Source organism: Astyanax mexicanus, chromosome 1, assembly GCF_023375975.1.
Source record: "Astyanax mexicanus isolate ESR-SI-001 chromosome 1, AstMex3_surface, whole genome shotgun sequence".
In the NCBI taxonomy this organism is placed as follows: Eukaryota; Metazoa; Chordata; class Actinopteri; order Characiformes; family Acestrorhamphidae; genus Astyanax; species Astyanax mexicanus.
The window spans coordinates 26,614,627-26,636,371 of NC_064408.1; the positions used below are offsets into that span (position 1 = coordinate 26,614,627).

At 39.9% G+C, this 21,745-nt stretch overlaps 1 protein-coding gene across 1 annotated transcript in view; it reads right to left on the reverse strand.

The window, feature by feature from the left end:
• Positions 1 to 1,673: 1,673 nt before the first annotated feature.
• sik2a (salt-inducible kinase 2a) overlaps positions 1,674 to 21,745 on the reverse strand; it is a 39,581-nt gene continuing 19,509 nt past the window's right edge. The window contains exons 5-15 of the mRNA XM_007245233.4: positions 19,108 to 19,232; positions 18,552 to 18,675; positions 16,034 to 16,260; positions 14,724 to 14,876; positions 13,964 to 14,107; positions 8,981 to 9,197; positions 8,068 to 8,349; positions 7,399 to 7,538; positions 6,226 to 6,345; positions 5,702 to 5,796; positions 1,674 to 5,269 (exon numbers count right to left, since the gene is read on the reverse strand). Of these exons, the coding sequence (XP_007245295.2) occupies positions 4,825 to 5,269; positions 5,702 to 5,796; positions 6,226 to 6,345; positions 7,399 to 7,538; positions 8,068 to 8,349; positions 8,981 to 9,197; positions 13,964 to 14,107; positions 14,724 to 14,876; positions 16,034 to 16,260; positions 18,552 to 18,675; positions 19,108 to 19,232 (2,072 nt within the window). The 3' untranslated portion in view covers positions 1,674 to 4,824. The remainder of the gene's footprint in view (positions 5,270 to 5,701; positions 5,797 to 6,225; positions 6,346 to 7,398; positions 7,539 to 8,067; positions 8,350 to 8,980; positions 9,198 to 13,963; positions 14,108 to 14,723; positions 14,877 to 16,033; positions 16,261 to 18,551; positions 18,676 to 19,107; positions 19,233 to 21,745) is intronic.

Sequence of the window (21,745 nt, forward strand, 5' to 3'; positions counted from 1 at the left end):
AAGATTATTTAAAGATAAATTTGCACTTATTTTAACATTTAGACCATTTGATGATGTTTAGACCAGTTCCATCCCATCCAATCACCTCCTCGACCTGAGCATGTACCAGCTGTTTACTCTCCACGCCAGCAAAAGATGCTCCACATATGAGCTGCTAACAAACGCATCTATTTTATTTAAAAAAACTACGGTATGTCTCCCAAATATAACGCTTTAACACCAATGGACTCCTGCCATTGTTGCCCACCCTGTTCTGGATAATGGATTGAGTTAGAATGGAGAGAATACTGGTTGTCTAGTTTATGTATAAAGGAAACACTAATTTGACAGTAATAAAAATGACACTGATGAAGCTGGCTGGTTTTTATGGTTGGACTTACAAAAGACCACTTTGCGTTTGAAACGGTGCAATTCAGTGAAGCGAATATACAGTAGCTTGCAAAAGTATTAATACCCTTTTAATTTTTTTACATTTTGTCACCTTACAACCACAAACCTAAATGTATTTTCGAGAGATTTTAAGTGATAAACCAACACAAAGTAGCACATAATTGTGAAGTGGAACGAATATGATGAATTGATTTAAAATTTTCTCCACAACTTTATCTCTGTCTGGTGAGTTCCTTTGTTTTCATGATGCAGTTTGTTCACCACTGAGGTCTTCACAGAACAGGTATATTTATACTGAGACGGAATTACACACAGCTGCACTCTAACTAATTAAGTGCCTTCTGAAGGCAATTGACTGCAGTGTATTTTATTTAGGGGTGCAGAGTAATACTTTTGCACATCGCATTTAGATTTTAGATATTTATTTGATTAAATTTAAATCTATCATTTTTGTTCTACTTCACAAGTATGTGCTATTTTGTGTTGGTTTATCACTTAAAATCTCTATAAAATACATTTATGTTTGTGGTTGTAATGTGACAAAATAGGAGAAAGTTCAAGGGGTGTGAACTGTGTTGTTAAACCTTTGTGTCCTTACTCTTTACACACCAAACCTCCTCAATTCCTTAAATGGCTTAATGATCTTATGCACTGTAATTGGATAAATGTAATTTCATTCCAATCTTTCGTTGGGAAACATTTTTAATAGTAATGTTGAAAAATTAGAGGAGATCTGCCTATTTTTTTCCTCCTCACTGAGTTTGACTTTTATCATTACTAGCCCTGAACTGCCCTGTTCTATTGCCCCATTTTTTGGAATGTGTTGCAGGCCTGAAATGCAGCACTGGGTGTTTATTGACAAGTGAAATAATCCTAACCAGACAAAACATGGAACATCTTGGGTTCATACTGTCTGAAACTAGATAAAAGTAAAAGTAAATGTGAGAAACTTGCATGTTTTTCTGATTTAATTGTTGTTCATAAACTTATTTCCCAATAAAGTCTGCAAAAATTCTTGATAAGCTGAAGAGCTGCTGTACACAGTTCTGTTGAAACACAAACAGATCTAAGAAGTGGTCAAAGCCCCACAGAGACCTTTCAGCACAGCATTCATCTTTTCAACAGTCCCTTTTCTTTAGCCCTTAATGAACAATCCCAAATTCCCCCTCAGGGAACAACAAAGTGCATCTGTCTGTCTATGATGCACATGGCGTTTTGGACGAGTTTATGTTACCAGAGAATTTTTTACGCTCATATTGCTGGAAACAAAAAAAGACTAAACAAAACAGAACAGTCTTTTTTTAATGCAATTTCTCAGGTTTAATACCAACAAAGTATAGCCAACAAAAGCTTGACTACAAACTCTAGAACAAGTCATGATGAGTTATTTTTTTCCTGAAAGGCATGAAATGGCACAGACAAAGTAAACACATTCACTACCGACGCCAGTTCTAGGCGTCAGGACTATTACTGTAGCCTCAGATATTGCTATTATACTTCTGGACGGCGTATAATAATATTGTCGGACCGTATCCGTATCGCGTAGCTTGATCTGATCCCTCTAAAGCCACATAGTGGAGTTGGAAGGAGGGCATCGTCGGAGGGGCTTTGGTTCCATAAAGAGGTCACTTAACACTATTCCCCAACAGGAAATTTCGCAGGACTCCGTTACGACATACATTCTTAAAAAGAACAGAAAAGAAAGGAGGAGAAAGGCACGTCACTAAAACACTAAAAATGTTTCAGGAGAAACGGTTACAAGAGTGCATCTAGCAGCCATTGTGCAAGAGCCTTGTACAGCTCCTTGCTGCTCACGAGGAGCGATTACAAAACCCGAGTGGTTGCTTTGTCGATTCGTAAATGAGCCGAGCGCAAAAAGTAAAATGGCGGAACTGCAACCTAAGAGTTGCGCTAAAGAGGGAAACTGAATGGGAGGATCTACGTATATATTTCTTACTGTTTACCATTTCCATCTGTCTAAGACTCTGTTTACACCTGGTCATTCCATGCAACTTGATCAAGATTTGGTTACACAGCTCAGACTGCTGGCGCAAATCAAATTTCTAGCACATGGAGATTTTAATCAGAATAATTTTCGATCATCTGAACAACCAGAAACCACATGATTTGGTTGGATTTGGTTTGAAATGCACTGGGATTACACTCATAAGCTCTATCCGGACGGGTTTAGTTTCTCAGGGGGACGTCTGTGAAAAATATTTCACACTTCTACTCAGTGATAAATCTCTTGCATCCGGACTGCAATTGAAAAAACAGGAGGACCAGTGATTTTTTAGGCTTTTTTGATCACATGACATTGCGTTCAGTAGCTTCTCCATTTCCACTCGCTGTTGTGTGTACGTGGAACTCTATGGAAACGCGCGCCCAATGTGTAAATACAGTGTCTGGCAGTGGACAAATAGCTATTTTATTAAACGTGAGGTGAAGAAACTAAAGAGGTGTGCATCCAGACGAGAGTAAAATTACCAGAGGACCACAGAGTTCAGCGAAAAACAGTAGATAATTCAGCCTGTAATTTTCTCAGAGGACAGGAATAAAATCACAGAGAAAATGTCCCCAGGACCCCTTGAGATACTAATCCTGTCCGGATAGGGCTATATTTGTACTGATGAGTCTCAGTCTGGATACTCAAATCCGACTCAAATCAGATTTCACTGCATCTTCAGTGCATCACTCGCACCACAACCAACAGCAGCCTCGTTAAATCTAAAGTTAAATCTAAAGTTAAATCTAAAGTTAAATCTCTGACATCATCACAGCAACTCAAATACACAGAAACGCATGTGACGTAACCTTAGAGATGGAGTTTTAAATAATGTGTTTTTGGGTGCGTTCACATTTGTTTTTTTTATGTGGTTTGGTCTTAACTAGATATAATCCTGATACTCAAGATGCATGACCAGATATAAACAGTGTTTAAAAGTACCTTACCAAGAAAGGTATCGATATTTACAGTTATATTCTTAAAAAAAAAAAGTAATTGGATGAACAAAATGACAAAAAGACAACAATGAAAGATGATTCACTGACTCAGCAGCTTCAGGATTAAAAAAAAAAAGTAGTAAAAAACTATCAAAGTTACAGAACATTTCAAGGAGAACATATTGCTTTAATACTGATGCAAAAAAAATCTACTATACGTAACTGTTCTGTGCTTTCTGATTCCATTTGTGCTTCTTGAACTAATTACTTTTTTTTTTTTTAAGACTACAGGTCTTACAAACAACAGACAAAATAAATCATTTATACCCTGGGATTGGGTTGTTTGGGGGGGGGGGGGGGGTTGTTGAGAGGGAGGTTGTCTACGGGGTCAATACGATTAGACATTATTAACAACACGGCGTCTTATTTGTCCCTGAGGGCTCTCCGAACTCACGTGGCCCCCCTTAAGTTAGTTATCCTGAGATCCAGCCCCAGTGTGCCCCCATTTAAACCAGTACAGCAGTGGTCACCAGCTCTGCTCCTGGAATTCTACAGCCCTCAAGGTCTGGCTGTGACCTTAATCCCCCACACCTCCTGATCCAGCTGATTATTTGCTGTGCACCAACTGTATACTAAACAACAACAATAACCATAGCAAGTAGGCATATTCTAGAGCGGTGCCCTGCCCTGCACATTTTAGTGAATGTCCTGCTTTAGCACAACCCAGCTACTCCAAAACAGCTTGTCGATGAGCTTGTAAATCAGGTGTGTTAGAGGCAGGGAAAGTAATAAAATGTACAGGACAGGGAGTCTCCAGAATCAGAATTGAGAAAAAAATTAACTGCAGAACTACTTCTGAATTTAAACAAAGAAAAGTTTAAATCATGGTGTTGGATGGACGGGATTGACGTTAGATGATATCCATTCCTCAACTATGTGTTAGAAGGCATTACCACACACAGTAGACAGCAGCACAGTGGGTGGTAATGATCGTGACCGGCAGCATCTGGCTAGAGTTATCCAATAGGGTTGTGCCATTTAGTATCATACGTAATAATATCGGCAATGTTGTGAACGATATTATACCCTGAAATTTCGTACCATATAACCCATCCCTAATTATCACATCAGGGTACTACTTTTTTGCTGTTTTTAGCTAAATATTATTTATTTATTTATTTTTAAACCTTTTAAATTTTTTTTCAACATTTTAAAATTTTAAGTCTGGAGAGCTGCCAGGTGAATCTGCGTTTTCCCACAGCTATAAATCGAGTAATTTGTGACCCTGTGTCACTGATCAGTTATTTTATAGAAGGTTAGTTGAATGGTAGGTGAGCATCTATGAGGCGTCTATAATGGACCATCCCAATAGTGATATTAAATAGTTATTAATTGCCAGTGGTTTGTTCAGCTGAATCAGGTGTGTTCAGTTTGGGTTGGAGGTGAAACCGTGCTGGGAGGAGAGTTACTGGTGACCACTATATCAGCGCTTTAGTTCACCAGCACGCAGCCCTGCTGAGCCTCCACCGTCTCCATCATCTCGCAGTCCATGTAGGGAGTCTCTGGGGCAGGCTGTGCTGCTCTGGTCTCGCCCTGGCTGGGAGGGAGCGAGGAGGGCAGTGTTGGGCTCCAGGCGTACAGGGGCTCGGTGGGGGTGGACGGGGTGTATGCGGAGCGGCTGAACGTGGGGCAGTCCGAGGGAGAGGCTGCGGAGGGGAAGAGCAGGTCTGGGCTGTAGGGGAGTGCAGTGGTGCCCGGTTCCAGGAGTGGCGTGAGGGGCTGGGTCCTGGAGAAGGGTGGACTAGACAGCGGGAGGGCGTGCTGGGGGTCTAAGCACTCCTGCGTTGGCGGGTACTGGTCCTCAGCCAGCTGCATCTGATGGAAATACGCCTGAAGCTGTGACTGCTTCTGGAGATGTAGCCTCTTCTGCTGGAGCCTGGTAGAGGGGTCACAAATGTTATGGCGCGTTTCAGTAGGCGTAGTTTTACTTTAAAGATTAGACCAGGTTTTTATTATTATTATTATATACCCCAAATGTAAGCAACCAAGACAAGATAGGTGATGACGGTTATCTATGACTGATCCAAAAAAAAGCTTATAGAATAGCTATTAACTAAGGATGCACCTAATATTTGGCAACCTAAAATATATATTTTTTCTGTATATTATTTGGTTCCCAAATACAAAACCTTAAACATTTTTGTCTTTATCAAAGGTTGCATCATTTGAAATGGCTGCATTTAAGTTTATACATAAAAAAGGGAGTATAGATAAGTCTTAATGATGATATGCAATGTTGATCATATACTACTTATGTGTTCGAAAGGATAAATACTGTTGATCAAATAGTTGCTTTAGTCCTTCTGACCTGTGTTCCTGCAGTTGTTGCTCCAGTGTTCGAGGTCCAGGCTCCTTACAGAACATCTGGCCACTGCCAGGACCGCTGGCCAGCTGACTGGTCCTCTGGCAAAACACACACAACCTCATTAACCCGACTAGACCACTGTGCTCTCCAATTTAATCTTTTTGGTTTAATCTGCGGTTTAATTTGGCTGGCCAAACCAGCCTTAGATTATTGCTTATTCAATCCACCCAAACAGTCTGAGTCACTGCAGATCTGCACTGTTCTTTCTGTTACTTTCAAGCCCGTTTCAGAAACGTTAAGGAAAGAGATCTTTTAAAAATAACGCACAAGACCTGAGATGACTAATGGTGTGTGACTCTTAAGTGTACACAGTGGAACAGTCCGTGTCTATTTTAACGTACTATTGTAACCTCTGCACCCTCACAATTACTCTGCAGCTTTTTTGCTTGAATGTGGTCTAGGCTTCAGGAGAGCAGTTATTTCATTCTAAAGAGCAGGTTTAACGGTTCAGTGCAGAAGGAGAATACCTGCAGCCTTTGAGCGAGGTACTGGGTTTCTAGAGACTGTCTTCTGGACAGCAGGTAAGGATGCATTTTAGGAGAGAACGCAGTCATGTCCTTTCCGCTGTGAGACTGATGTCCGTCACCCTGCAGACCCAAATAAAAAGATGCATTATTTGTAGAAATAACATTCAGTACTGGAATTTATAGGGCAATAACTGACACTGAGGAATACTTAGGATCATGTTTTGCTCCTCCAGATTGGTCTATTCTATTGAAATACTATTCTATTGATTCTACAAGCTTTCTACCATTAATAGGTACACGTTACTGCAGCTGAATTCATTGATACAATGTGTCCACAAATGTACAGTGTACTACTGTATCATAAACTTACTAGCACTGTGCTTTAATGCCAGGTGTGGCCTTGATGAATATAAAGTTCCTCAGCACTGATCTATGCATTCATTAATTTTTGGATGAAGTGGATTGTTTTTCTAGGTGTTTTAAAGCAGAACTCCAGTGTGAAATGGACTTGGGGTGTAGTGAAACATGATAATGAATATTAACGTTTGTTGAATAGCCTATCTACGTTTGTCCTCAGCATTCTGGGATACAGGGCTTTTAGCTGATTCTCCCAACATGCTTACAATGTTAATGATAGGGGCATAGCGTTGCTCATGCAAAGAAATGGCAACTTTAACACCATTAACAACAAGCTCAAAGTAGCTCCACACTGGTAGAATTGTGAGAGCTCTGACATTTAAAACAAGGCCTTGAGAACTTTAAAAGTGCACAGGTAGTTTATTTAAAAAAAATACTGTCTACTAAAAGAAGTCACAATAAGTCGACTGATGAGCACAAACAAATAGGTAGGATAAATAGGGAACAGACAGCAAAATTAATTCTGTTGAAATGCATAAATATTATAGATATATATTTTTTTAGCAACAGCTGAATTTCATGCATTTTCAAATAATTAACTTGCAATTCCAATCTGTTTCCCAATCCTACCAATTTGTTCATGCTAGATGCAAAAATAGTGATTTCTTTGCATGAGCAATGCTATGCCCCGATCGCTTACATTGCATGCCTGTTGGGAGCTTCTGCTAAAAGTGCTGTATTTCTCCTTAAATGACTGGGGAGCAATTCTCTATATTTCCAGCTTTTCCATATTTTCCAGCACATGAGAAACTTTACCTGGTGCTGAGTCTCCAGGGGTTTAGGTTGAAAGCTGGAATCTCCAACTCCAGAACCAAGCACCATTTGGGCTTTGTTGAGCTCCAAAATACCCTTAGTCCTGGCCAGATTCTGGAGGTGCTGCCGGAAAGCTACCAGACCTGGAAAATAAGCAGAACACAAGGGATGAAGGAACAGGTTAGAGAAACTGATCAGCAGATGAATACTGTAATTCTGCAGTTGTTGAGAATGATGGGCTGTTTCATAGTTTTGACAACTGCCTCGCCTGCTACTGGACTGACTCATCAAGAGGGTCTTTTTTTAGGATTCAGACTTAATCATCATTAATAGCAGGTCAGGAGTCAATCAGAGTGAGTGTCATTTGGCGTGGGCTGGAAAAGGAGGCACTACAGGGTTCTTCAAATGAACCGAGAATAGGATTGCACAGACTGACGCAAACAGGTTTTTATAGTAACTGCATGTGAATGACAGGGAGAAGGAAAACCACAGAGCGGACGAATAATGAAGCAACCTGAACAGCAGTTTACATGGAACGGCCTATCCATCCAATCCATCTATCCATCTATCCATTTGCATGTTTATTCACCCACCTGCCTTTTCATCATTTTATCCCACTAACAACCTATCCGTCCACTCATCAATTAAAATCCATCAGTGTAACAGAACTACCTTGCGTGAGAGAAGTGTCGGAAGCTCTGCGTCCTTCCCGGAAGTTGGTTGGTGAATGGTTGTGCGTGTCCCGTCCCTCTGAGCTTAGGGCCTGCAGGGTGGGGTTAACAGGCTTCATGCGGAGGAAGGAGGGGTCTGCTTGACTAGTGGGTGTAGCAGCCAGTGTGGCTCTAAGAGGCAGAGCGTCTTCAGGCAGGCTGAGGTCACTGTGTGTTGAGCCCATATCGTACTCTGAATCCATACTGCCAAGAGACGGGTTCAGGCCCATAGACAGGAGTTTGCCTGTGAGAACAACACACAGATACAGCTCATTAACTCACTAGTGCAGCAATTTTAATAACCAGTCTATATACATATGTTTATTATCATACACTTTTTAACCAATACATTTCCATGATTTTTTCATGACTTTTCTAAGGCAAATTTTCATGACCATACGATTTTTAAAACAGTGCAGACATGGACAGTAAAACCAAAAATCAATTAAAACTGTAATCGAAATTGATTATAATAAGCCTAAAATAAATTTGACACACAATCTTTAATAATAAAATGTGTGTCAGATCCTGAGAGCTCCATTGTGTAGGGCTAAATTACTGAATTATCTCTGAAATGATGTATTTGTTAGCTCAAAATAGATTTTCTCAATTGATAAACGGAAACACAAAGATTTGTAGACCATATTTTCATAACTTTTCCAAACTTTCTGGGTATTTTTATTGTTCCAAAACTTATCCAAGCCTGGAAGTTGCAAAATTTAAATTCCATGATTTTTCATGATCGTACAAACCCTGTACATTACTAATTTAATAGTTAGAAGGTTTTATAAAAGTGTATGTATTATGTCGTAGGATTATTTAGCTTCAAAAACTACCAGAAAAATTACTGGAAGTTCTTGCACCGTCACACATACCTGTGGTGGGCAGTGCTCCCGGGTGGTTCGTGACCTCAGACAGTGTGTGCCTGCGCTGGCTGAAGCGGGCAGCCTGGAAGGTGGCAGGGGGCGGAGTCTGATCTTCCTCAGCTTCGATACCTTCGTCAATAGACGTCTCCAGGACGTTTCCAGGCAGCGAGCCGCTGGCTTTCCGGACCACAACTGGGGGCAGAGGGTCTAAAAGGCAGCCGTCCACCTGAATTAAGAAAATGAGAGGAAGCTTTAATCAGATCTCAAGGTGCCCACTTATTGAAGTTGCTATAAAACAAGTAATTAGTCAATTTAACTTTAAATAATGTTGATCTTTTTGCCAAAATACATTTTCAGCTTATTATTTCTGATCATTAAAATCCAATCCAAACCCAACTAATCAAATTACACATCCATGTACACATTTTTTTTTTCTTCACCACAGTTTACACAAACTATGAACGAAATAAGATAAAAAAAAAAACAGAGCAGTTCCAAGATTTCAAAACAGTAAGGTAACACTGACTTATTATAGTTTATAGTTATGCCATTCAAACTTACATCCACCCAGTCCACTTTAACTTAAAGTTATCGTTTTTAAGAATGAAAAAACACAACAGCACTTTAGAATAATATAAAGGCTAAATGCTAACACTAGGCTGACCAGAGAAAGACCTGGGGTTGGCGTAGTGAAGGAAGCAGTCCTAAAGTTATCTGTTTACAGAAGCCTTGGAGAAGGTGGATGCTAGGCTGAAAGCTAAAGATAGGACAACCAGATAAGACAGTATGACCTACCAGATAAAAAGCAATAGAACCAAGAATATAATATGCTAAATTCTAAATGATAATGCTAGGCTGACAGGAGAATGAAAAAGCTAGCATATGCCAGAGCTGGGCAATAATTGAAAATGGATCAATCATGACCAACATTCATAAACTCTAATCAATGTAATCTTGCCCATGTTAAAAACTACTTTCCTCACAGTGTGTTTATACACTGTCCCCTTAAAAACATACTACAGATTGTGAAATGGAAGAAATATATGAGAAATCAAACACAGCAACTCAGAAATGCAGTTTGCCTTGTACGTGCAATGCTAAATGCTAACCCAGCTCTCTGGCTGCAGTCTCTTTAGCTAATTACTAAACACATTATGAAGAAAAATCAGTATTTCACTCTTATACAAAAACAACAGGCTTGTACAATTGCATATATATGTTTTTATCACAATTAAAACCACATATTCAAAGTTTATACATCAAAGAACAACTTAAAATAGTCCAAAAAATTATTCTATGGCACCTTTGTCACAAAATGTATATAATCTTATGCAAGCTAAACTGGCACGAGGTGAGATAATGGCCACCTTAGATCTAAACAAATCTGCAACACTGGAATCGACAGACACACCGTCAGGATTCAGAAAGAGATGCTGCTGCTTGCTATTCTTGTGCAGTATGCAAATAGGTTATAGAAGGAAGAGAGTTTTATATTATGAACTGACAGATGAAACACACACACACACACACAAACACACACATACACCATCTGCATTACAATAGCATCAGACCCAGAACAAGAAAACGAAACAGCAGAAAAAAGGGGGCCCTGATGCCTAAACCACTGGGGAATCAGCGGCTGCTTTTTGCGAATACCAACAAGCCGAGGAAAGAAAATTCTATTAACCATTCCGCCTCCTCACATCCTCATCCGGTTAATCATCTTTTGTGCACTGACTCCGATTACGTGCCCCTCGGTCCATTTGATTTATCTAAATTATGTAACGCTACTTCATGCTATCAAATGCCCGTTGGCTTCCAGCGGCAGCGTAAATCAGGATAAGCCCGCCGGTGATCCGTTTGTCAGGAATCCGACAGCATCCTGTACTCAGCTGTCCTTTGAGCTTTTCTGGGCAACGGAGCATCTGAAAACATCTGGATGATGCTTCGACATACTTCACACTGTGATCTCTGCGAGTTGTACTTCTCTGGTGGAAGAACAAAAAGACGAGAACACTTGGTACTGCGAGAACTGGAAGATACAGCAAAAATAGAAAATCATCATGAAGGACTTGAAGGTATTGTCAAGATCAGACAACTGTGAACAAATAAGAGCAGATACTGTCAGTAGAGGACTCACATCCACTCAGTTACTCTACACTCTGCTTGTTGTTTGCTCACTACTCTCTATACTGATGTGCCACATGTCATGAAACAGAAACTAGTAGCATGTCCCATGTCTTTTGCTATCTGCCATGGAAGTTAAAGAATGTTGCACCTATCCCTGAAGGATGTGTGTGTGGGTCTCCTGAATTAAATGAATTAAATGGAAGCAGTCCTGAGGTATCTGTTCATAGAAGCCGGGAAGAAGGTGAATGCTAGACTAAAAGCTAATGCTAGGACAACCAGATAAAAGCAGCAGAAGCAAAGATATGCCCTGCTAAAAGCTAATGCTTTGTTGGCAGAAAAGGCAATTGGTGCTCCTCAGAAAAAGCTAGCAGAAAAGACTAACATCTGCCAAAGCTGAACAATAATTAAAAACATAGACTGTGTATAGCTGAACAAAGAATTGTCTCTCCAAAGTTAAGCCATCTGCTGTTCGGTTGCAGAAAGCTCCATATTACCGGTACTCTTCACTAATAGATTATAGCACAAACTGATTACCGTAACATGATGGCAGTTCAATCTAATGTAGGTTAAAGCAACAGGACTGCACTGAAGCTTGCGTTCTCCTTCCGTTTCACTCATGAACAACAACAACAACAACAAGTGCTGGCGAATGGTGTCACATCCTTAGTGCACACACTCTTCAGCACACACTGCTGCATTATTAGTGACGTTCTCGTTTTGAGGAAGTATTGCTTTAAGAGCTGAACGGAGCTGATGCTTATAAGAACCACGAAAAGGCTGAGCCACAGAGCTGGGAATTAAATATACGGTAACTATGGCGACCGCCTAGCGACAGCCAGGGTCCTGATTTAGCTGAAAAAGGTGGTACGCAGTCACACCTCCTGACGGCTGGCGGAGAAAGAGAGGAAGAGCGGTGGAGAGGGACTCAGAGAGACTCAGAGAGAGAGAGAGAAGGATGAAGACAGAAAAGTATGGCTACAGGGTGGCCCAGCGCTGGGCAGACAAGGGCTGGCAAACGCCCGATGGCCCAACGTGTTGTGTAACCGCCAGCAGCTGGCCCGGCTCAGCGGTGGGACTTAAGCAACCGAGCTCAAACAAAAGGGCCACATAGCTCAAAATCCAAACACACAGTGATTTTCCACTCACAGTGCTCTTAAGCCTTCCAGCAGACGCCCTACACTCCAACTCAAGCCCATACACATCCCCAGCCAGCGCCATTAGGATGTAAAGCTCAGAGACGGAGGGGAGTGGGGTGGTGGTGTGAGCTGGGGGGTGGGGGGTTTCATTAGTTGCAGTCTCTGCACTGCTGTTATTTTAGGATTCCGGAGCAGGGACTGATTCTCCGCCGATGATGAGGATGATGAGTCATGAGGAAGAGTGGAGGGTGGCATGGTGGCGGAGGAACTTCACACGCCGCAGACAAAAGAAGCCCTTGCTGCCGTCATCCAGAGGCACGCAATGAGTAACGCTGCTATTTTAAAAAATCCCGACCAGCGCACAAATACAGCCTCCGGCTACAGCACATGGATTCAGACTCGGCTCGCTTTCCTCGTTCGCGCCGCCAGGACCTGCCGCCGCACTGGAAGACGGCACACTCGTTTCCACTGGTGCATTCAGCAGTGCAAGATCTCACCATAGCGGTGTGGTGCACAACTCAACAGACTGTTCTACCTATTGAGAGTTCTCCTATTTTCCAATTTTTCCAAACTCTACCATCGTTTACAGCAGTAGAGTGAATTTGTGCAGACTTTTCAGAATTGTGTGTGGGTCCTTGTGCACTTGTTTATACATAACGAAATCTTTACAAAAACATCTTTAAAAATATTGCTGTCCCTCCAAAAACATTGCATTACCAAAACTGCAACTTTACAGGTCTCTTACAAGATTCTTAACATTAACTAGAAGTAATTTTGGATCATTCCTATTGGTTCATTCACCATAAAATAAACCAAAACTCAAATTATGCACAATGGTGAAAAACTATAAAAAATAGAGAAAGATGGTCTTATCTCACACCCTGTGTAAGGCATGTTGCAATGCCCATTGCTATCTTACACCCCATCAACAGTCTATTTTCATGTCTTGCACCTGCGTTGTTTAAATTACAGCAGTAGAGTGAATTTGTGCAGGCTTTTCAGAATTGTGTGTGGGCCCTTGTGCACTTGTTCATAAATAACGAAATCTTTACGAAAACATCTTTAAAATTTGCTGTCCCTCTAAAAACCTTGCATCACCAAAACTGCAACTTTACAGGAGTCTTACAAGGTTCTTAACACTGACTGGAAGTAATTTTGGAGCATTTCTATTGGTTCATTCACAATGAAATAAACCAAAACTTAGGGCCCGTTGTGATGCTCATTGCTATCTTACACCCCGTCAGCAGTCTATTTTCACGCCTTGCACCTGCATTGTTTGAATTGCAAAGGTGCTTGTGATATGTCTTTGGTCTATATGAGAGGTGTTTAGGTAAATTTCTGACGTGTTGATATCCTGGCAGCAGACTGATTATAACATGAAGTCAACAAGTCAGATGTTCATTGCTATCTCGGCAATACAGGTGCACCTTTGTTGTGTTTCGAGCTGGCAAGGCATACTTTTTGTGTTGTTATAATACCAAACAATATCGACACTCCCTTAATCAAGCTGTGCGGTGTGTGAATAAGAGTCACCTATGAATCGCTAAAATAGGGTCCAGAGAGTTTTTGCGTGACAGCAATATTTTTATAGATGTTTGCATGAATTTATAAAATATGTAAATATATAAAACAATGACTACAATAAATGGCTACGAGCTGCAGTAGGATGTGTATTTCAGTGAGGTGCATTTTCACTGCATTTTGTAAAATTTGATATTTCACTGACCTTTGGAGTGGCCACCTCCTCCTCCATGAGGGCCTGGTCAGGGGAAGCAGGGCACTGTGGGAAGCTGAAGGTCTCAGTGGATGTCTGCAGGAGGACAGGGGAGCGCAGGTGCCGTGAAGCCTGAGAAGCAAGACCAACCTGAGCCTGAACAGAGGAGGAGACCTTTTACTGGTATCAGTCAATGTATAGCAAACCTTTTTTAGATGATCCAATAATAGTATACATGTAGAAGCTGCATCCCATCAAATATTTTACCTATTGTGACCAAAAATCAGTTTTTCATTTTACATATCAAAATCTTAAATATTTTACATAACATAAACATCTAAAAGTATGACATTCTCGATTCTTATTCTGATTCAAGGACTCTTTTATTGATTTTCTGTGGTGGGCCGAGGAATCGAATGCTAGGATGCTACCTCACCACACTATGCTATGTTTTTCATGTTTGATATTTCATATCTGAATAATACATGTTATTTCCAGTGCAAAAAAAAACTAAAAACACTTTTTGGACACCAAAATTTTACTATCTCAAATTTTGTATTTCATTTTAAATGTATGTATTTATCAATTAGTGAAACACACAGACACAGGTGACACCAGTTTAGCGTGGTTTTCTGCACCAGTGTTCTGGTGACCTATAAGCTCCAGTGTTCTGCCTCTGCATCAGACATTTGCTCTTCGCGTGACTTTTATTTGCACTCTTATAACAGCGCTGTTGGAACGTGGCTAGGGCACCTGGGCAGGAAAGCGTTACCTTGACGACAGTCTGCTCGGCGACAGTACTAGGACGGCGCTGGGTGGCGTTGAGACGCTGCTCGACGGGGAAGCTGCTCCGGTGCGCCTTCAGTCGCTCCACCAGCAGGTAGTAGATAGCAGCAAAATGGTTGTAGCTTTTGTTCTGGAGAGACTGCGTGAAGGGAGGAGGAGATAAAAGAATGAAGAACATTCTTGTAGAGATTTGGATGAACATTCAGGCTTCAAGATGGAGGATTCTATTGCTATATTAAATTATAGGGTTATGGTCATGTAGGGCCTGTGTATAGTAACTGTGTATTAACATGCGTTTTCCGTGATCAGATCATTACTTTGAAAAGCCAGGTGTAAACACCCCCAAGAGATGTTATGATTAATTAATGATCATTTCACTCAAACCACATTTGGAGGTGATCAAAGATGGATCTGACTAGAATCCACATTTAAGACAAAGTGTAAACAGAATGCATTTTCTTTGAAGGCAAACAGAAAAACATTAATGAGAGTAACTATTAGTGTGGATTTTGCCTTCTCTCTCCTGCTCTCTCCATCTCCGCTACTCACGTTTACTGTCTACAAATAATTATTATTTTTTTTAAACTAAGATCAATGGCCGTAGCAAATGAAGCAAGTTTTTCCAAAACTATACTGTAATATTCATTTGAATATTACAGTATTTAATTTAACAAAGGTAAAAGAAACAAATGTAACATACAGTGGTGCTTGAAAGTTTGTAAATTTCTATATTTCTGCATAAATATGACATAAAACATTATTCGATTTTTCCAAAAAGTAGACGAAGAGAACGTAGTTACACTATCTGATCATGTTTTAGGTCATGTTTATGCAGAAATATAGAAAATCATAAAAAGTTATTTATATTACTTTTTAATTGGGATGAAGCAAATGTCTGCTGAGTATTTAAAAAAAAATAAACTTTAAATTTAAAATTAAAAGCCCCAAAATGTAATTGGTCCACCAAACCAAGCAGAACTACCTGTGTAACAAAATATGAAAACCTTACAAAGGTTAAAGAGTCTCAGGCATTTTTCAAAAGAGCCATTACAGGAATGTAAGAACCATCTGTTGTTCCAGTCTTCATATGATCATACATATCACATGTCCATATGATATATATATATATATATATATATATGTATATATATACTCTGTGACACCTAAATATAGACCTATATTGAGTATACTTTATAACATCCCATCATATTTATTTGTCTCAGCCATCTACAAACCCAGTATAATGCATATGTATCTGTAAAACTTCTTCTCTGACTTGCGAAAAGCCAAATTTACCTCTATAGTCTTGTGCTGATCGATGCCAAGGCTGTGCATGAGGCGGAGCACCTGCTCGCTGTGTTCTCCCAGGCCCGCCTTACTGTCTGTGGCCACGCCCTGCCGGTACAGCACAGGCCTCTGAGACGGCATCTCCTGCACCATCCAGCGGTGCTCGCGGATCTGACTCAGGGACAAGCGCTTGGCTGGGTCCAGCACCAGCATCCTCCGGATCAGGTGCTCACAATCTGAGGACAGAGCGGCAGAGAGCTGAAGAGGCAGGGTTTGGACGCCTGCACTGCTGAACAGGTTTCTAAAGAACGAGCATCCAAAATGTGTTATCATTAATTAGTACTGTAGCTCCAGTATAAATTTATAAAGAAGATAAAGAATTTTTTTTATCAATCAATCAATTATTAAAAAAAATTTATTTTTACCCGGAAATATATTGAGGAAAACCCTAATTTTCAATGCAGCTAAGCGTTTACAACTAAAAGGGACTGAAAAAATAGCATTTAATAATAATTTGATAAGCTAAAATGAGGAACTTGTACTGCAAATTTTCTGTTGGGGCACCCAAATTTATGCACCTGCCTATTTTTGAGAATTAAGAAATATTGCATACATTCTGTGAATCCTATAAACTTAATTTAATTATCAAATATCACTGTCTTCATCTGCTATATGATATATTTTATTGAAACTGCTGATCCGAACAACCAATGATTTATAAAGAAAAATCATGAAAATTATCAGGTGTGCCCAAACTTTCATACCACTGTATATATAATATTAAACCTTGTCTACTAATTCTTTTGAGACAAAATAACTTACCCTTTTGTTTTCTTTGATTTTTTTAGATGAATAGATTGGAGCACCTCTCAGATAAGCTGGACTGCCTGTGACCATATATTATAAAGTCTTTATTACTATGGAAGCTCAGCCAAATGTTCCCAAGCCCAGACATATTTGGTATCTAGGCTTATATAACAAAAAACAGCAGTATAATTTAGCAGCAGCTTAAAGCCTAAATCAATTTGGTCAAGAGGAAAGAGCATTTATGACTACGTAACACAATTTATAACTGCAACTTTAAATTTGAAGATGCAATCATCTTGGTTAAATGGATAAATTAAGGGTAAAGGAAATTACTTTATATATTAGATTAATTCGAATACATTTTTTTGCTATTTTTCACCAGTCTTGTGAATATGACAATAAATGGATAGACAATAAATGGATAGAAATTGCAACCGTCTGTCACGTGGTCCCTGTCTGTTCTCGTGTTTCTGTGTTTATTTACCTTTTCTGTGCCTGTCTCTGCTTGTGACTGTGAGTGTGTCTCCCACGTGATCCGTGTTCCTCAGTGTTTCTTGCCCTCACCTGTGTTCATTTGTAACTCCGCCCCTTAGCCCCAGGTGTTCTGTTTCCCGTGTGTGTTACACTATTTATAGTCCGTGCTCCCTTTCCCTCGTGTCGGTTCTTGTGCTTTGTTAGCCTGTTATGGTTGCGTCTCTGTTTCCCATATTTCTTGTTTTCAGTTTAGTTTCAGTTTATTTGTTTATTTTTGTCTTTTGTTATCTGTGTAATAAATTCACTCGCATTTGCATCCGCTCTCCTCGTCCTTCCTGCCCGCAACCTGACACCGTCTCACACCATTACTACTGATGCAAAGGTTTTGCTTTCCAAAAATTCAGTTAATGTAAAGATCTAAAATGCATAAATATTCATAAGACAAAGTTAAAAGATGTCAACTATGGGCTCCCCTAACACCCCAATATTTACAGAACTGATGCACACAAAGCAAAACAACGCTCATAAGAAGGGAGCAAAGCTTTTTCAGGTAGTTGTTTCCTCAATTTGTAATAACATTAAGAAATGTCTGCACGAGTCCAGTCAAGTCAAGAGGATTATATTTGAAAAAATATGGTACAATACATTAGGTTTTGTGATAAATACTGCAATGTTAGATATCATGTTGATTATTAATTCTGTGTATACAAAGCTGAATGTAGATTAGTAATGAAAAATTGGAACAGTTTCTTAAAAATACTTTTTGTTGATACATTATTATTTTTATTTGTTTTTTTTCAAGTTTTGTTACACTGTTATTATTATTATGAACATTATCAGAGTCTTGGTAAGTTTATTTTTTTCCTACTGAGTTTTTTTTTCCTACTGAATAAATAAAATGTTAATATTTATTTTGTTGCAGCAGTATTCTTATATAAGAAATAATAATAAAAATATTCTGTGTTTGGTCTTATCGCTAAAATATTGTGATATTATTTTAGAGTCATTTCATCCACTCCTTGATGTGACTTTTGCAACATTGCAATAACAATGCTGAAACGATAAACTGTGCATACCTTATACCAAGAATTCCACTTTAATGGTAGAATCTGTTTGTTTTGAAGGGATGTACTTGTAGTTTATCATATGTAGTACGGTTCTAACCCCAACAGGCCCTTGAATCAGAAGAGCACTTGAATCAGAAGTGAACATTGTGTTTCCTAACAAAAGGACACCCTGGTCTTACCCTCAGTCATGAAGTAGGGGATGCGGAAACGGCCCTCCAGCACCCTCTGTCTCAGAACCGGCAGGCTGGGACCATCGAACGGAAGAGCTCCGCACACCAGCACGTACAAGACCACCCCCATGCTCTACATAACAGTACACAAACACACACAGCATCATTACTGATAGAGGACCACTCCAACAACAAACAGGAAATAACAAGCATGTGCTCTTGGAGTGAAAATCAATCCAAATGACCATTAGCCGGTGATGCAACCCGTGGCACTTGTCCCAGTGAGGCCAAGAGGCCACAATACAGCAAACAGGAGGCCCTTGATTTAAGAGCTTGGGACTTGGGTATACTTGTAGCTCATAGTTTTGATTCTCTCAGCAGGATTGGACTGTGGATTGGGCTATTGGGGTCATCAGAAGTTTTAAATGTGTGGAATCATTTTTCATGCTGTATGTTTTTGTTATTTAATCTAAAATAACACCACTTCTATTGAGGAATGGGATATTGCAGCAATTCCAAACTTGGGAATGTTTGTGCACTAAATGTAGTGTTGATGCTCTCTTACCCAAATATCCAGCTGTGGACCTTCATACTGCTGTCCTTCAAACACCTCTGGGGCAGCGTAAGGGGGGCTGCCGCACCACGTGGCCAGGGGCTCCCCTGGGCGGAAGAAGTTTCCAAAGCCGAAGTCTGGAATAGAAGGTATAACAGCAAAGCATGCATGTCAATATTCAGCTCTGCAAATCTGTTCAGCAGTTTAAAGTGGCAGGTTGACTGTGCTTCACCTGCAAATAAAGCATCTTTAGTGAAATACAACAAGTGAGATATAAGACAGATATAAGACAAAGGGATAGGGGTTCATTGTTCCATCCAACAATGACGTACAGTACTAATCGTGTTATTAATATGCATTTAAATCCCAGCAAAAAATGCTGAATTTAATATCGGACAATTTGTAGGAGTGAATATATCTCCTACACATGTAACAAATGAGGACTTAAATAACCTTTACACTGTGCTACATCTTGATGAGTAAAAGTCACTAGCTTTCATCAAAATTAGCTTGCTTAGGGCTTTGAGTAGTCCAGCAGACTAAGGCGCTGCCACTATGAATTTAGGATAACCGGTTCGAATCTCAGGTCATGCTGCTTGCCATCAGCAGCCAGAGTCAGAGAGAGCCCAATTGGTCATGCTCTCTCTTAGATGGTGCTTTCTCCCTACATTACTCCCAAGATGATGTTGGTCAGCACAGCTGTCTGTTAGCTAATGTAATGGAGTCGAGTCGCAGCGCTTTCCTCAAAAGTTGCTGTCAATCAATGCAGCGGCAGTTTAAAAAGAGGTGATGGAAGTATTGGAGGCAGAGTGTGGTAGTTTTCACCCTCCTAGGGTTTGGTGTACCCTCTTGAGTATCATGCCTCCTAAAACCAAACCTTTTCATAAAAACAACTGGAACATGGTTGCTTTTTTACAAATTAATCACACTAACATAGCAATTTGCATAGCATGCGTGATATAACGATATGGTAGTGCTGGACGATATGGCCAATCAAATAAAATCTTCGATTTTTTATCCAAAAAAATCATACTACAGATGACCAAGAAATGGTTCACAACTAGGTTCAATATAAAAAATAAAAAAAACGTGGGTTTGTGCTTGGAGAGTGATGTTACTGTCACGAATGACCCAGGCAGGGAGACGAGGAGGCGGACACAAGTGCAGGTAAGGGAAAAATGAATAATTTAATAAATAAATATAAATAAACAAAAACAAGAAACAAGTAAACACTTAAACATAAAACAGGGAGATACATACAAGGAACTATGGAATAAACTAAATGACTGAAAATAACCAGAAACAAACGAGAGGAACCAGAGAACTAAAACAAACAAACTAGAGATAATAATAATGATAAACAAACAGGGAATATATACAAGGAGCTAAACTAGGAATAAACACAAAGCAGGGTATATACAAGAGAATATCAAGGGAAACTAGAAATAAACAGGACTAGGAAGACTAAACGGAGCAGGGCAATAAACAGGGAAAATAACAAGGAACAGAGGCTATGAAAAACGGAGAAACTACGAAACACGGAGAGACAAAACAACAGGGGTTAGTGCAAAGACCGACGGAGACAAAGTGGTAGACGAGGGCTATTTAACAAACAGGAAACACACTAGAATTGGAAACACCTGGGGCAGGGGCGGAGCTACAAATGAGAAACACATGGAAAAGTACTGAGACAGAACACAGGGGCACAGGTCACGTGGGACACACACAGAGACATGAGACAGGGCTAAGACATGACAGTTACAGTGTTTAGAAATGGTAGGATGTATTTCTATCTAAGTATTTGCTTTATCCCACCGGGTGTTTGTGCTGGTAACGTGCTGGAACTTTTTTCGGTACGAGCTCAGTCCTCAGCGGAATGTTTAAAAAATATGCGCGTGTTAGTCTGTGGGAGGCGCCGGTAACCAGGGTAAGACAGATAACAACTTCAGAAATAAGTAGCGTTTTCAAATATTTTAGATTAAAACGATAAAATGTCTGTATGTAAGGATGCAAAATCGTGATTACTCCATTTTGAAAATCACATTAAAACTGTAATTATATTTGTATTAACAAATATAAATTCACTAGTATACAGAGAATGTGCATCAAACAGTGTCACAAACCACACAAAAACTTAAGATGACCTAACTACTCAACATTGCTAAAGATTCCTGTTTGATGATTTAGGCATTCATTGTAGCACAATGCTAACATTTATTTGCTTACATTACTTCATTACTCCAAAACTAAATGTAAAAGAAATTTAAATCTGATTATTTGAAACTCTTCCTAATCTGTGTCTGGGGGTCATTTAAGGAAACACTTTGTGAATATAGCCTGAATGATGGCTATGGTTAAATGACTGATGCAGGGAAAACAGATAGGGACAATAGGAGCCGAGGTAAAAGCCTCATGGTGGCTGTGCGGGTGAGCTGACATTGACTGGTTGCTGGTATGCTGCTGGCATTACGCTATTATAATGGAATCTCCAACGCAATTCATTGCCTTGCCCTTGTTATGTAACAGGTGAGCATGAGGGAAAGAAGAAAGGGCAGCAGTGAGCGGGGGGATGTTATCGCTTTCCAATGAGGCCACGACAGAGGTCACTGTATATGAAGTCTACTAGCTTTACTGACATGTAAAGATAAAT